Genomic DNA, 15,402 nt, shown 5'->3' on the forward strand with positions numbered 1-15,402 from the left:
CTTTCTTTCTTTCTTTCTTTCTTTCTTTCTTTCTTTCTTTCTTTCTTCTTTCCTTCCTTCCTTTCTCTCTCCTCTCTCTCTCAAAAATAAATAAACATTAAAAAGAAAAGATTACACAAAAGATATGATGGAAAAAAATGCTGTTTTAATAATAATTATTTCTTTCTTGCAGCCAAAAAAGAGCATAAAATGGAAGAAAGTCATTTGGAGAATGCACAGAAAAGGTAAGTGGCTCTGACTTGGCCTTAGTCCTTTCTGTGGCTAGCTGTTCCATTTTTTTTTTTTTTTAAGTTTACTTATTGATTTTGAGAGAACACAAGCAGGGGAGGGGCAAGGAGAGAGGGAGAGAGAGAATCACAAGCAGACTCCGCACTCAGCACAGAGCCCCAGGCAGGATTCAAACTCATGAACAAAACTGTGAGATAATGACCTGTGTCGAGATCAAGAGTTGGACACTTAACCACCCGAGCCACCCAGGCACCCCTAGCTGTTCCTTTTTATCATTGTTATTATTTTTTTTTTTTTTAAATTTTTTTTCAACGTTTTTTATTTATTTTTGGGACAGAGAGAGACAGAGCATGAACGGGGAAGGGTCAGAGAGAGAGGGAGACACAGAATCGGAAACAGGCTCCAGGCTCCGAGCCATCAGCCCAGAGCCTGACGCGGGGCTCGAACTCACGGACCGCGACGAACTCACGGACCGCGAGATCGTGACCTGGCTGAAGTCGGACGCTTAACCGACTGCGCCACCCAGGCGCCCCTATCATTGTTATTATTAAGTGCATTCTTACTGCTGTGTGACCATCACTCATCTATCTCCAGAACTTACTATCTCCATATGGAACTTTGTACCCATCAAACCATAACTGCGCACTCTCCTCCCCCACCCCCAGCTCCTGGCAACCGTTATTCTACTTCCTGTCTCTGAGACTTTGACCACTCTAGATACCTCATATAAATGAAATCAATACAGTATTTTTCATTTTATGGCATGCTTATTTTACTTAGCATAATGTCTGACTGGCCGTTCTTTTGGCCCCATTTGTTGAGGCTATGCATCCATGAGCAATAAGATTCTGTCAGGAGCTGGAGGGAAAGCAGTATGACAGGACTTGGGAATATTTCTCCTCAAAGAGCACAGAACCGTTCAGAAGTGATTGGTTGACATGTGTCATACACGTCGTGACACTGTCTGCCTCTCCTTCATTTCTCTGCTCCTGAACCACTTTATGGAAGTTAGGAACAGTGTGATCCTTTGTGGCATTACAACTAAACTAAACCAAACACCTAAGAGACTTATGTCTTTCCTTAGATCTGAGGCGATACTGGAAACAAGGGGCAAGTGCCCCAGAAATTGGAAGAGATCTCTGAGGTCTTCTGTTCAACCCCTTGCCCACTGAAGGCCTCTTCTTTGCGCTTCTCTCTCTTAATAGACAGCAGAATGGAACCATCCAGTTCACCCAATAAGCATTGGCTCTGGTCCTCGATCAGAGTTTTTGTCATTTGACCAGGTTAGTCGGCTTGGGTATGTCTCCCTCTTAAAAGAGTGAGTGGGAACATACTGAAGCATTCTCATATTCAGCAGAGAGAATTGAGATACATTTTGCTGGTGCCAGTTCTAAAAGGACTAGAAAATTAAATGAAGGGTAGGTTAGGAAACAACCTATAAGGAAGACCAACTTTATAAATGTGTGAGAAGAGCAGTGCATTAAATGCAAATATACAAACTCTAGAAATGAACTATTTCCTCTTGTCTAGCCACAATTTTCAAGAGTTCTGAAATCCTACAGACGGTCAGTCTGCTCTGCTTTGACCAGCACCAACATCTTGTTCTACCTTCAATTGCCAATAAAATTAAAATACAGATGGGGGAGCCTGGGTGACCCAGTCGGTTAAGCGTCTGACTTCGGCTCAGGTCATGATCTCATGGCTCGTGAGTTCAAGCCCCACATTGGGCTCTGTGCTAACAACTCAGAGCCTGGAGCCTGCTTCAGATTCTGTGTCCCTCTCTCGCTCTGCCCACCCACTTATGCTCACTCTCTCTCTCAAGAATAAATAAACAAAAAATTTAAAAAAAAATTAAACTACAGATGAAAGTGAAATTAAGGCAAATCCTAAATTTTTCTAAGTGCAGACATGTTCTTGAGTCACAGTTATCATCCAAGCATGATCATCTGTGAAAACCAGAATAATCGCATGATTATGTCTTTAGATTTTTGTGCCTCTTTTTTTTTTATTAAAGAATTGCTTTATTAATACAAAACAGACAAACTATTAAGTGCTAAGAAATTTAAATATCTAAGTCATAGCAAACAGGTGGCAATTCAATATCCAGGGTCGACAGAACGCTTGAGACTGCAACAGATTAGACTCCCATGGTTGAGAGGGCATCTTTAGAGGTGAAGGGGGGGACCCAGGTGTAACAGCTTTTCAAGTTCCCTCTCCTCATCAAGGATCATGAGAGGCACTCCATTCAAGAGGAGGTATGCAATCTGGTGCTCTTCAGGCAGGTCAGAACTCTCAAAATCTAAAGGATTGAAGGGAAAGAATTTTTCTATTTCAGGATAGGTGTCATCCAAGGCTGGAACAGTGTTTTTTGCTTTGACAGTCTTCTCAGTTACCTTTTTGGCAGAGAAGTTTGGCTGCTTCTGTTTGAGAGGTCCGTTATTCTTTACTGAATTTTCTGTAGCTCTCTTGACAGTTCTCAAAGCCTTTCTGGTAGCTTTAGGTAAGGCTGCATGAGCATCAGACATTTTGCCTACACCTGGTATTGAAACCTGAGATCTCCCATCTAAAGTTTTGACTGGAGGGGTGCCTGGGCGGCTCAGTCCATTGAGTGTCCAACTTCGGCTCAGGTCATAATCTCGCGGTCTGAGTTCGAGCCCGCGTTGGGCTCTGTGCTGACAGCTTAGAGCCTGGAGCCTGCTTCGGATTCTGTCTCCCTCTCTTTCTGCCTCTCCCATGCTCATGTGCGCTCTCTCTCTCTCTCGCTCTCTCTCTCTCTCTCTCTCTCTCTCTGTCAAAAATAAATAAACATAAAAAAAAATTTAAAGTTTTGACTGGAGGCCTAGACTGCAGCTTCTGCCCATCCTTGGGAGCCACACAGGTGCCTGGGTCTCCATTTTCCTTATCAACAAAGATCAGGGTAGCCATTCTGGATCAGGACCTCTTGGTTCACTCACGTAAGAGCCAACAGCCAGACTCTTCCAAGGCTCAGCCTGCAACGGTTGCCTAGATTTTTGTGCCTCTTGGTTGGCCTCTTCCCTGTATTAAGTCTTCCCTTCCTCTGTGTGTAAAACGAATGTCTGTGTTACAGAAAATAGTCCACATATTCAGAAGAGACTGTCAACAAGGGCACATTGGTGTCAGGCCAAACAGAAATTTGGTTTCCGGGGTGGATGTCAAATTTCTAATATTTCTTCAAGATTCTTGCTTGAAGGAAAAGGGGGCCCACCTTAGAGGGGCCGAAGCTGCTGCTGTGCATTAGCTATGCTGAGGGGGGTCATAAATTCTGGTTGTCAGCGTTTTCCGTGACTTTGTGGTGAAGGTAGCGTAGCTTTCATGTCATACATGAAATATGTTAGATCCCATCTTTAATGTAGAAACCACAGTTGTTTGGTCGCACTGTTTAAGGAGGTTGGTGGTCAGTGTTGCAATATTCGTGTGAGATTTAGTAAATTCTTATGTCTTATCCTCAAGAGAAACAATTTACTCTGAGGCTAAGGAATATTTGCTTTTCCTAAGCAGTTTCTAAAGGCACGCATGGAAAACAATAAGTGGATGTGTTCCGCTCTGGCATCATAAAACAGTTCACTTTGCTATGGGCCCTTTGATACAATCGTTGTCTGCACTCTAAAAATATTTAGTCGAATTAAAAAGATAGACCTCAGATAAGGGATCATAGCAGAGAGAAAAAGAGGGAACAGGGTGAGGTAAAAAAAAAAGTTTTGTAAAACATAACATATGATTAGAAATCAGTGTTTTAAAAATTGAAAGCTATTTTAGAGTTATCTGCTGACAGATAGAAATTTCAGAAAGCATGATTACCCCTTTGTCCACTGGAGAAAATTCCCCTAGTTGCTAATAGAAACAGTTTTCAGGAGGACAATGACCTAGACCTTATAACATAGTTGTAGGTTTATAAGCTAACCTTTAGCTTTCCCTTGAACAAATGGATAACACTGAAGTCCAGTAAGGTACAGCCTCAGGGCAACTTCATCTCTGTCAAAGTTGCAGAGTGCCAAAGCCAGGCCATCCCCTGGGACTTTGTTTGCTTTGGTTCCTCGGAAGAAGTTCACTTGATTTCTTAGTTTCTGAAATACACAGTGGGGTGGAAATGCTGTAAGTCAGTATTTCCTTTAGTTTTCATCCCCTTTGAGGGTTAGCAAACAAAGCCTCACAAATCCCCAGGGTGAGAGGCGGTGAGGGTACATGGTTAGCTCCAGTTTAGGTTGGGAAAAATGAGGCTCCCAAGACCCTAACAGGCTTTTCTGAAGCTCTGTGATAACTCGACAGGCAACGCTGGCCCTCTCTGAAACTGCACAAGTATTTGCAATATCTTGGTCTCACGATCTAGACTCCAGATAAAGCCAGGGGTGCTGGGGCGATCCATGAAGCACAAGGACTGGAGTTTCTGTACTCTTCACTATATCCTGCTGGAAGATAGGAAGAGAATTTGTTCCTCTGAAGACTTTCTCTTCTCTGTTAATGCACAAATAAATATGTTCCTGCATAGAAGGTGACCATAAGGAAGAGAAAAAAAATGACAGTGTGCTCTCCTGGAGAGTAAATATCGGGGGCAACTGTGTCTAAAGTGGTAACAGGAGGGACGCCTGGGTGGCTCAGTCGGGTTAAGCGTCCGACTTCGGCTCAGGTCACGATCTCGCGGTTTGTGAGATCGAGCCCCGCATCAGGCTCTGTGCTGACAGCTCAGAGTAGAGCCTGTTTCAGATTCTGCGTCTCCTTCTCTCTCTGCCCCTCTCCCTCTCATGCTCTGTCTCTGTGTCTCAAAAAAATGAATAAACATTAAAAAAAAATTTTTTAATAAATAAAGTGGTAACAGAAAAAAAAAAGCTATTTTTATTTTTTAAATGCCTGTGTCAACAAACATGAACAACAGAAGGGTAGAATGGAAAAAGCATTTCATTGGGAATCAAGAGACCCAAATGGTAGGCCCCACTCTGCCAATGAATAAAGTCATTCAATCTTTCCAGGTCTCGGTTTTCTCATCTCTAGAATGAGAACATCGGACCAGTTGACCTATAAGTCCCTTCCAATTCTAAAGTCCCATGGCTCTATAAGAAACGCATGGCCTGTCCCTGTGGGTTGTGTAACTCTCCACAGTCAATATAATTTTCATTTCGAATGAAATAAAAGCATATGCCATAGAGCATGCATTTGGTTTTATCAGTATTGTGACTGCCACAGAGTTAGGAGTCATGTCTGGTGTGAAAGCGGACATTGCTACTTTCTTGCATTACTGGTTTTGCTCCAAAATATGTATGTTTGGAATTATAGGAGAGTCCCTTAAGAAATTACCACAGTTATTGCCTTTCTCCACTTATGCACTTCCAGTCTTTTAATAACTGGGAGCCAAAATTCCCTGGCCAGTAGTTTTAATTTGCATTAAAAACAGATTTATTCTTTACAGAAGCACAAAGAATTTATGGGACTCGGAGCCGCAGCTCCAGCTTGGGTCTCACCTAATCATAGCCATGGAATCAATTAACAGTTCATCTGTGAAATGTGATAAAATCTTATGAGATACATATTGCCCAATAACTGAGAACGAGATGAAAGTATTCTCTGTAATAGTGACGGGGCTTCGGGGTTTTACAATTGCCATTGAATAGAGCTCCATTAGAAGCTCAGTGTTCAGGATGGCCACAAAAAAAAAACAAAAAAACAAAAAAACAAAAAAACAACGCTGTGTCTGAACAGATGATAGAGCACTGAGTAGTAAACCTGGCCAGCCATTCCTGCTTTGATTAGTTTCCAACACCCTAGAAAAGGGGGCCATTTATTTAAGTGTTCTTGCTCATGGCAAATGAGCTTGTGAGGCTTTGGGTGGGTGGGGGCTGGGAGTGGGGGACCAAGTGCCGAGCTATAAATTGCTACAAAGCTAGCGCCTCCAAGAAGGGCTGCTTGGGAGGCCCCGGCTGTCTGCTGTGCAATGAGCCTCCATGGGGTAGGTCAGGAGATTCGTAGCGATACCTGAGAATCAACTTTGGAAAACCTGGATCCTTTTCTGACAGGATTAGAGATCATATTTTTAAGGTCAAAGATGGTTTTTCATCCAAACCCTGCTGTGCCTTCAGTTTTATCTCTTTTTATACATGGGTGGTTTGCATTATTATATCCTATCAAGCTTTACTATGTAATCCTCTCAGAGATCATCTATTTTAAGTCTTATTTTACCCTTGACAAAACTGAGAGTCTGATGCTGAGTGATTGACCCAAGATTACAAAGCCAGAAGATGCCAGAATAAGGATAGAATAGTCTCTTGATTTTCCATGAAACACTCAACAGATTATTCCCGGTGGGCTAACTAACCAGCGCTAATGCTGCAGAATCAATATGTCACCTTTATAATCCATATGATCATTAAACATAAAGCGAGGAGCTGGTAAATGATGTGGAACTGAGATGAAGACCCTGGAATTCTACATCCTCATTTTCATGAACAGAAGATGTGGCCAGGTGTATCAGGTTGGATTTCATGGAAAATCAGTTTGAACAAATAGATTTTCTGAGGCTTGGGGTAAGCCACAGTCACTATGAGGCTGGGCTTCTGTCTTAGAGAATGAATATGTGGGAAATGCCCCCAGCGTCCTTGCCCTGATGGTTTTGACGGTTTCTCGTCCTCTGTTTTTCCCCCCTACTTGTTGCAGTTTTGAAACAACAGTAGGATACTTTGGGATGAAGCCAAAGTCTGGTGAGAAGGAGATCACACCCAACTATGTGTTTATGGTGTGGTATGAGTTCTGCAGTGACTTCAAGACCATTTGGAAGCGGGAGAGTAAAACCATATCTAAAGAAAGGTAAGGTTCTAATGGAGTCATCAATACCCCCCTCAGGAGTCTAGGAAACTGCGGTCTCAAACCTCCCCAAGTGTGCACATTTCACACACATCAGTATTTTCTTTCAGATCAAGATTGAGGAAAGATTGTTGCCTGGGGGCTCATGGGGGAAATCCGGGGGAGGCATGCTGTCCACACAAGCAGATATGCTCCCATGATCTGATAAGTTACACTTTCTTAACCCCTTCCAATTACTAGCTAGTAAATGAAAGGGGGGCTGTGCTAATTTGCAACAGATTGCTTCTCTGTGTATTTTCACTTGGCCCAGGCTAAATGAGGCAGCCTTGCTGTCGCAGACAGTACAGACAAATAAAAGTGAATGCTTTTCCCATTAATATACTGAACTTGCATCAAAAGGAAATCTCTGAGACTCGGGCCACACTTAACACAGTGTCGAAGCCCCACTCTGGATTTACAGCGCCACTTCTGACTCCTCGTATCCTGCTGAGGACATCAAACTGCTCGCCGCTCAAACTCGTTGCAGCCTCCTGATTTTATTAGTGGGGGGTAGAAGAAAAGCCTCGCCTCTGAATATAGGGAGAAAGAGAGAGTGTGTGTTCGTTCTGCCTAGAAAGAGACTAAATTTGGCCCTGTTTATCAGGAGGGGGAAAAAAAAAGCATTTCTGCTTGATCGCTGTTTTGATCAGGTTGCCACTGTTCTACAAAGGGTGTCATGCATTTAAACTTCAAAAAGGTCTTGCTTATACTACTGCAGAACAGATGTATGAGAGTGTCCTTCAAAGTGGAGTAGGAGACAGAAAACTTCTACAAATTAAGGGAAATGGTTTATGTAATTCTAGCATCCTTATCTCACTAAACATTGAGACCTGAAGTTCCATAATTTTTGTTCTTTACTTTGTAATCAAAGACAAGGCGTATGCATGATACACACACACACACACACACACACACTACACTAATATTTTTCACCTTTAAAAGTTATTTTTAAAGGGATCAAGGTTTAGAGATTTTTGACACAGTCAAAAATATTTTCTCAAGGAATTTCTTCAAAAGCCTACTTTTTTTCTGAAAAAGTCAAAGACCTTTAAAAATGTTTATCAGCGTATGTCTCCACCATTACTTCTTTGAAAACACGGGAATTACAATGAATATATCCATTGTTTAGATAAACTGATGCAAAGCCATTGTTGTGACATTCTTAAGAAAGTAGATAATAATAATGTGGAGAAAAAGAACCCTAAAAATCTCGGCACCCAACTTCTTGCTCTCACCCGGCAGTTGCTTATTTAGCCTTTTTGGCTAATAAGCTGCTGTGGAACAAGTTTTGTTGTGTGAGCTGAGCTCCTATCCTTCTAACAGGGCATCAGCTGGCCATCAGCTCTCCACACCCACACCTGAAGGCCAGACATTCCAGAGGTGGGTTCTGAATAGACACACTTTGCTTAAGATCCTTCCATCACAGATTTTAAGCGTAATCCTTAGTAAATTTGCCCTTATAGTTGGAGCCCTAAAAAAAAAAAAAAAATGCCTCCCCCAAAACCAGATAGGGTAATTAATTGCTTTTTATCTTAATAATCTTGGGTTGAGATATTGAACTATAGTCCAAATTAAGGAGACTTTCCCTATCACAGAAGTTAGAGCAAACTAATTGTGAGTCTGAAGGGGCAGTGGTCTCCAGCCATCCTTCAAAGTGTCCCTTTCTCCTAGCCACCAGCATTTCCAGCATGGCTTCCTGGATGCAGCTGGTGAATTGCCTACTTCACACTCTGTAAACCAACCCCTTGAAAGGGTCATGACTTCACAGGACCCTTCTCAGGTCTCCTCATTTAGCAATTTCAGGGGTCTCTTCATTCCAGCCGAGCTTTTGTGAGATGGATCACCAAGGTTGCCAACCTCGAAAAACATCTCTGAAGCTAATGACAGCTCATAAAATATTTTTGGAAGCGGTTTGTTTACAGAAATCTATTTGTTAGGAAATGCTAGCGCATTATGTATATGACTGTTCATCCCGTTAAACAAACTGATTAATATCCAGGGTTTCTTTGTGATGTGAGGATTTTTTTTTTGATTGTCCTCTATCTGCTAAGCTGTTGGAATCACATATTCATTGGGCTAAAATAACCAAATTAACATGAATTCTTCTATTATAATTACATGAGAAACAATATGATTGTTTTGACACCCATTGAATCATGCTCAATATTATTTTTTATTAGTCTTTGCCAAGAAGTCCCAACAACACTAAATGTCAGGATACAGTAATATAACATGAAAATGAAATTCAAAACCAAATGAAATCCTGATAGCTTGGAATTATTAGGAAAAAAAAAACTATAGTGTGGGATTCCATCAAAAGAAATTTTGCCTATTGGATTTTTTTTAATGTTTATTTTTGAGAGAAAGAGTGTGAGCAGAGGAGGGCCAGAGAGAGAGGGAGACACAGAATCCGAAGCAAGTTCCAGGCTCTTGAGCTGTCCGCACAGAGCCTGATGTGGGGCTCAAACCCACAAACACGAAATCAAGACCTGAGCCGAAATCGGATGTTTAATCGACTGAGCCACCCAGGTGTCCTTTGCCTATTGGATTTTTAATTATATTTGAAGGCCAATTAAAATCCCAAAAATCATTAGGAAAAATAAAGGGGAAGTAGGAGCATTTTCAAAGGTATAAATGCACTTCCAAATGAAGTGGAAGTGTTGAGAACTTTAGGTTATTTGTAGTCAATCTGTGGTGATAGAGTGTTTACTTCTTGTGCTGCTTAGCATGGTTTCCATCAATACACATGAGCTTGATGCAAGATTGAGATGGATACAGCTTCATAATAGGGTGACAACTGCCCCTCATAAAACCCAGAATAATCTCTAAACACACAAATGACAATATAAAAACATCCAGTGTTTTTGTGCCTTGTGAGTGAATGCTAAACCATAGCTTTAAGTTGGTGTCAGGACATAAGTCTGTGTTTGAGTAGGGGAGATGTAGTATTTCACCAGTGATGTGATTTACCTGCAGATTAACTCTATCAGTAGAAAAGCAAGCTCCTATGTGATGGCATATTAATGTCACTAAATTGTCCTTCGCATTTAAGCCAATATTAGGCAAAAGAGCAACTTCTGTGTTTAGGCACAAATCCAGAATGCCTCACTCCCTAGACCTTTGGTCTGTGGCCCACCCGTCCTCATGCTGTGCCAAATACTGGATGGAACTTACCGCTGCAGTGGAAAGTACCAGGACCCTCTCTTACCCCTTCTGTTGATAGGCACTGCTCAGTAGTACAAAAAAGACCTCTAGATAGAGACTTGAAAATCAACATTTTTATGCTGGTAATTTGCTATGTAATCTTGGGCCAGTCGCTTATTGCCTGGGGGACACACAATGGTCACATGTGTTAGATACATGTATTGTGAAGCAGGAATTAAATGTTCACTGTGATCTCTTCTAGCTAGAAATCTCTATAAATCCAGAAAATAGTTTTCTACTACTCTGAGAAACAGTGTGTTTCATTTCTGAGATAATACCTCCCACCTTTGCTCTTCAGGTCATTAGAGACTGTATTAGAAGACATTTCCAGCCAAGGTCTGGCTGTGAACTTGGGAGAGATTTGGGGGGGGGGGGGGGGGGGCGGGGTGCAGCAGGGAGAATTTTCATTGCCTTCTCGGTTGGTAAATGTCTTTAGCCAACTTGCCTCCTGCCCGGAGTACTTCCCCTCAGTAGTAATATTGGTCTTAGAGACAACCTTTTTTAAGTGTGCACACAAAAATGTTTTCCTCTGCTCATGTGTACCTAACATTGCATTTAATGATTTATTAAAGTTCATCAAGATTTTTTACCCTCAGAGGCAGCTTTGTCTCATCTTACCTTTTCATGTACTTTTATATTTGTGCCTCTTGCTATCCAAACACACAATGAATTTTTGGAACACACAATTCTTCCACCTATTAAATCAACATATTATCCAAGCATATGCATAATTACAAGGAGGTAACCTAATTTTTTTTGCTTTTATTGACTATGCTTTACTCATTTTCTGTTTTTTTTTTTTCCATTTAATTATTCTGGTATATAGGACCCTTTCTTCTTTTTTTTTAATCTTTTTATTTATTTTTTGAGTCAGAGACAGAGCATGAGCAGAGGAGGGGCAGAGAGGGAGACACAGAATCCGAAGCAGGCCCCAGGCTCTGAGCTTTCAGCACAGAGCCTGACACAGGACTCAAACTCATGAGCTGTGAGATCATGACCTGAGCCGAAGTCGGACGCTTAACCAACTGAACCACCCAGGAGCCCCATATAGGACCTCTTCTTATGAAATGTTTCACTACTTAAGATATCCTAAGACTACTCCCCACACATGCGCACATAGAGGCTACAAACTACTACCGCCCACAAAATAAGCTATGAATTTGCAAAAGATAAAGAAGTCTCAGAGTATTCATGACTCCAGGAATATAAAATCTTGGCAAATAATTCACCCTGAGCCAAAACAGACTTTAAAAGTGCCATTTAAAAAACAAAACAAAACAAAACAAAACCATAATCAGTAAGTAATGAGTGAATAAGGAGTTTGGTGAATTTTATGAAAAATGCAAATAAGAAATTTCATTACACGTATAGCTATAATTTACACTAGGGGGGAATGGATGGTTAGTTCCGCTAAATACCAACAGAGTTTCTGTTTTAAGTATATTACTTGCAGCTATTATTGCTAATTACACAATTGCCATACCGTTGACAGCAGAGAGTTCAGAGCTGTTGTGGGGTTATCCTGAAAGCTGTCCTCACAGCTGCCCCCTGCTCAGGTCACTTTAGGACCAGGAGTTAGAAACAGGCCATCACTCAGCCCACAAAGGAGCCATTGATCACAGTGTAGACATTGCAGAAATTCCTCTCTATGATAAAGTTATTCCTGGAAAAAATTCCATAAACTAAAATTTTTATTCATTCTGCTCTCTCACTGACATGCATTTTACAGTCATGTCATTACAGTGCCATGGTCATTACAGTGACTTCAAACAAGTTAACTTTCTCTTCCCTAGTCCTCTGTTGTATGGTCAAATGATTTGTGTACACTTAACTGCTAAGAAGTTTTGTATTTTGAAGGACTCCTTTAATAATACAAATAATCACCCCCTAGTTAATTAGCAAACCTTTGAATTTTTCTAAATCACATTTGAAGACAGTTATGTACAAATAAACAGTAAGTGTCCCAAAGAGCTGACTTATGAACAGAATTATAATCACAAAGAATAAAGCCTGCTGATTTCCCAAGCAATAAATTTAAAATACTTCTGCAGAACATTCCATGACTAAGGAGAGGAGATGGTAGACTTGAAAATGGTAACAAGTTCAGGATCAATGCTTTGAGAAAAACCTAGAACATCTCTTTTGACCCTTTGCCCTCTGGAAACTGTCATTCCATCTCTTTCCCTTCTAGCTTCTCACAAGAAGAGTTTATGTTCATTTTTGTCTTTTTCGTTGGCACACACTCCTTCCTGCATCAGTAAGGATAAAGCCTCAGCTGCCATAGCAAAGGCCAAAATAACTACTGCTTAAACAAGAAAAATTTATTTTACTTTTGCATAAAAATCTGTGAACGTGATCACTCGTCCTCCATCTCCTTTGATAGCTCCTCCTTTTCTTCTGTTGCCTAAGAGTGAACCTTTCCTGGGGCGCCTGGGTGGCTCAGTCGGTTGAACGTCCCACTTCAGCTCAGGTCATGATCTCGCTCTTCGTGGGTTTGAGCCCCCTGTCGGGCTCTGTGCTAACAGCTCAGAGCCTGGAGCCTGCTTCCAATTCTGTGTCTCCCTCTCTCTCTGCCCCTCCCCTGCTCACACACTGTCTCTCTCTCAAGAATAAATATTTTTTAAAAAAAGTTTTTTTTAAAAAAAGAGTGAACCTTTCCCAAGGTCCACATGTCAGTGTTCCTCTTTTCTGCCGTATACCTCCTCCCTAGCTAGTCCCAACTATTTTCATAGCTTCCCCTACCAACTCTTTCTCAAACCCCTCCCAGGTCTTCCTTCCCACAACCAAACTCTTGGTTCCAAGTCTTAGACCCACATCTCCTACTGCACACTAAACATTACCACAGCATGCCCAACCTCCGTCTGTAATTCAGTAAAACCCCATTGGAACGTACCCCATGTCACCTGAGACTGGCCCTTCTCAGCTACCCAATCTGTCATCTGCATCAGTATCCTCTTCCTAGCAGCCAAAGGCAGGCTGAAAGCTGGAATCATCCTTAATTCCACAAGATTCATTTTCCTACCTATTGCTCACTTCTTGGTTCTACCTCCTCAATGGTTATTCTTTTATACCTTGTTTTCACAGTAGTACTGCTCTCTTCAGGACCTCATCTCTCACCTGGGTTATTGTAACATCCTTCTGTTCTGTCTACTTATAGGTTTTCTATTTCCTCTCTAATGTCCCTTAATATCGTATCTAGTTCTCTTTCTAAAACAGAAGTTAGATTACATCTATTTCTTTAAATGTGTTCTGTGGTTTTCAGTTACGTCAAAGGGAAGAGAATTGGCCACGGATGGCATATATATTCATTAACTCATTGTGTCCTTACAACAGCCCTGGGAAAAAGGTGTATTGCTATTTCATACAGAAGCACAGAAGAGAGTAAAGAACTGCTAGCATCACAGTGTCACTAGTAAGCAACAGAATGAGGATAAAACATAGAGGTCTTATTTGACACTAGAGCTCTTTCAAATATTCCATATTTTCTCCCAAATTAGAGCGTGGGCCTCCAACAACTTGCCCTTAACTCACTTTCCAACCTCATTTCCTCTAGCCTCATCTCACATGTACCTACCACGATGACTCATTGTTTCTCACACCTGCACTCTTGCCTTGTGTTCTCATTAGGTAATTTCTTTACATTGTATTGTCCTGGGTTTCTTGCTGGTCAAAATGTAGTCATTTATTAAGGACTACCTCCAAAACCAGCTTCTCTAGAAATTTTCTGACATGTCCTTAAGTAGAAGAACTACCTCTTCCTCTGGTCTCTGACCACGTTTTGTTTTGTTTGTTTTGTTTTGTTTTGTTTTGTTTTGTTTTGTTTTGAACATCCTTTAGGACTTAATTCATCCCAGCTTGTTATTTGAGTAGTTTATGTGTCTTTTCCCACTTCTAGGACATGAACCCATTCCTTGTATATATTCTATGGTGCATTCTCCAGCACAGAGCCTAAAAATTGTTTTTTGACATAGAAGGGACTTCACAGCATAGTGCAACATGATAGTTAGTGGACATTGAAGATCTGGTGTGACTTATGAGTTTGGGGGAAGAAATGATCCCAAAGAAACGTGGAGGTTGGGAGGACTTTAGGAAGATACGTAGCTATAAACAGGACCACAACGAGCAGAAAACTGTAGACAGAATTCAGAAGCCAGTAGGAGAATATTGGAGATCAGCTGCTCCTAAATCTGATGGTCTTTCAAATCACCTGGAGAGCTTCGTAAAAAAGTGAATAGATCTATTGCATCAGAGTCCCAGTGTGAGGGGTGGAGCCCAGGAATCTGCAGTTTTAGGAAGCTCCCCACAGAGAGGGCAGAGCAGGAGCACATTTTGTGGTTGCCTCAATTAATGCCTTGGCTTCACCCATCCCTTGCTTAAATATCTCAGGTGAGCTTTGGAAGTGGGAGAGAGAGGGTCTGTTCCCTTACTATGTTCTACATTCATTTTTACTACGTTCAGCCAAGTTTAGGAACAAGTTTAGGATCACCAAGTTTAGGTGATCGTGAAGGTATATTCCAACGCTGATATCCCATGATTGTAGATAGGAAAGGGCTGGGTATTGACAGAACAGATGAAATTAAGCCGCTTAGGGAGGAAAGGGGTAAGGACATTCTGGGAATCACATGGCAAAGGCCTGGACTTGGGAGGTTCAGTGCCCATTTTGGAGGAATCACACAGCATGATTTCTGGGGCTAGCCCAAGTGCCATCTTTTCTGTGTTTCCTTTTCTTAGTACTCAGTCCACATGTCTCTCATGTATGTGCATTTTGCATTCCCATAATACAGATTTGTAGCATGTAATCAGCCTGATTTAAACACATACTTTTATTTTTTTATTTTTTTTGTTTTTGTTTTTAATGAAACATTTTATTTTGTGACAATTGTTAGCTTACATTCAGGGTAAAAAGTAATACAGACCTATCCCATGTACTGTTTATCCAATTCCCTCTCAAAGATAACATCTTACCAAATTATGGTCAAAGATCATAAGCAAGATGCTGACATTTATGCATCTAAGAACGATGTTCCTTTCTCTGCTGTTTCCATCACTAGGATCCCTCATATTACCCTCCATAGCCATGCCCAGTTCCTTCCCACCCTCACTATACTCTAATCTGGCAAC

The 15,402-nt window shown here is 41.3% G+C and overlaps 1 protein-coding gene and 1 pseudogene across 3 annotated transcripts in view; one reads left to right on the forward strand and one right to left on the reverse strand.

Moving 5' to 3' along the window:
* Positions 1-15,402, forward strand: part of FMN1 (formin 1) — a 427,872-nt gene that overhangs the window by 384,283 nt on the left and 28,187 nt on the right. For all 3 annotated transcript variants that reach the window (XM_049611644.1, XM_049611645.1, XM_049611646.1), the window contains 2 exons: positions 173-224; positions 6,892-7,041. In XM_049611644.1, the coding sequence (XP_049467601.1) occupies positions 173-224; positions 6,892-7,041 (202 nt within the window). The remainder of the gene's footprint in view (positions 1-172; positions 225-6,891; positions 7,042-15,402) is intronic.
* LOC125908839 (securin-like) lies at positions 1,967-3,418 on the reverse strand (annotated as a pseudogene).

The sequence above is a fragment of the Panthera uncia genome (assembly GCF_023721935.1).
Source record: "Panthera uncia isolate 11264 chromosome B3 unlocalized genomic scaffold, Puncia_PCG_1.0 HiC_scaffold_1, whole genome shotgun sequence".
NCBI classification, from domain to species: domain Eukaryota; kingdom Metazoa; phylum Chordata; class Mammalia; order Carnivora; family Felidae; genus Panthera; species Panthera uncia.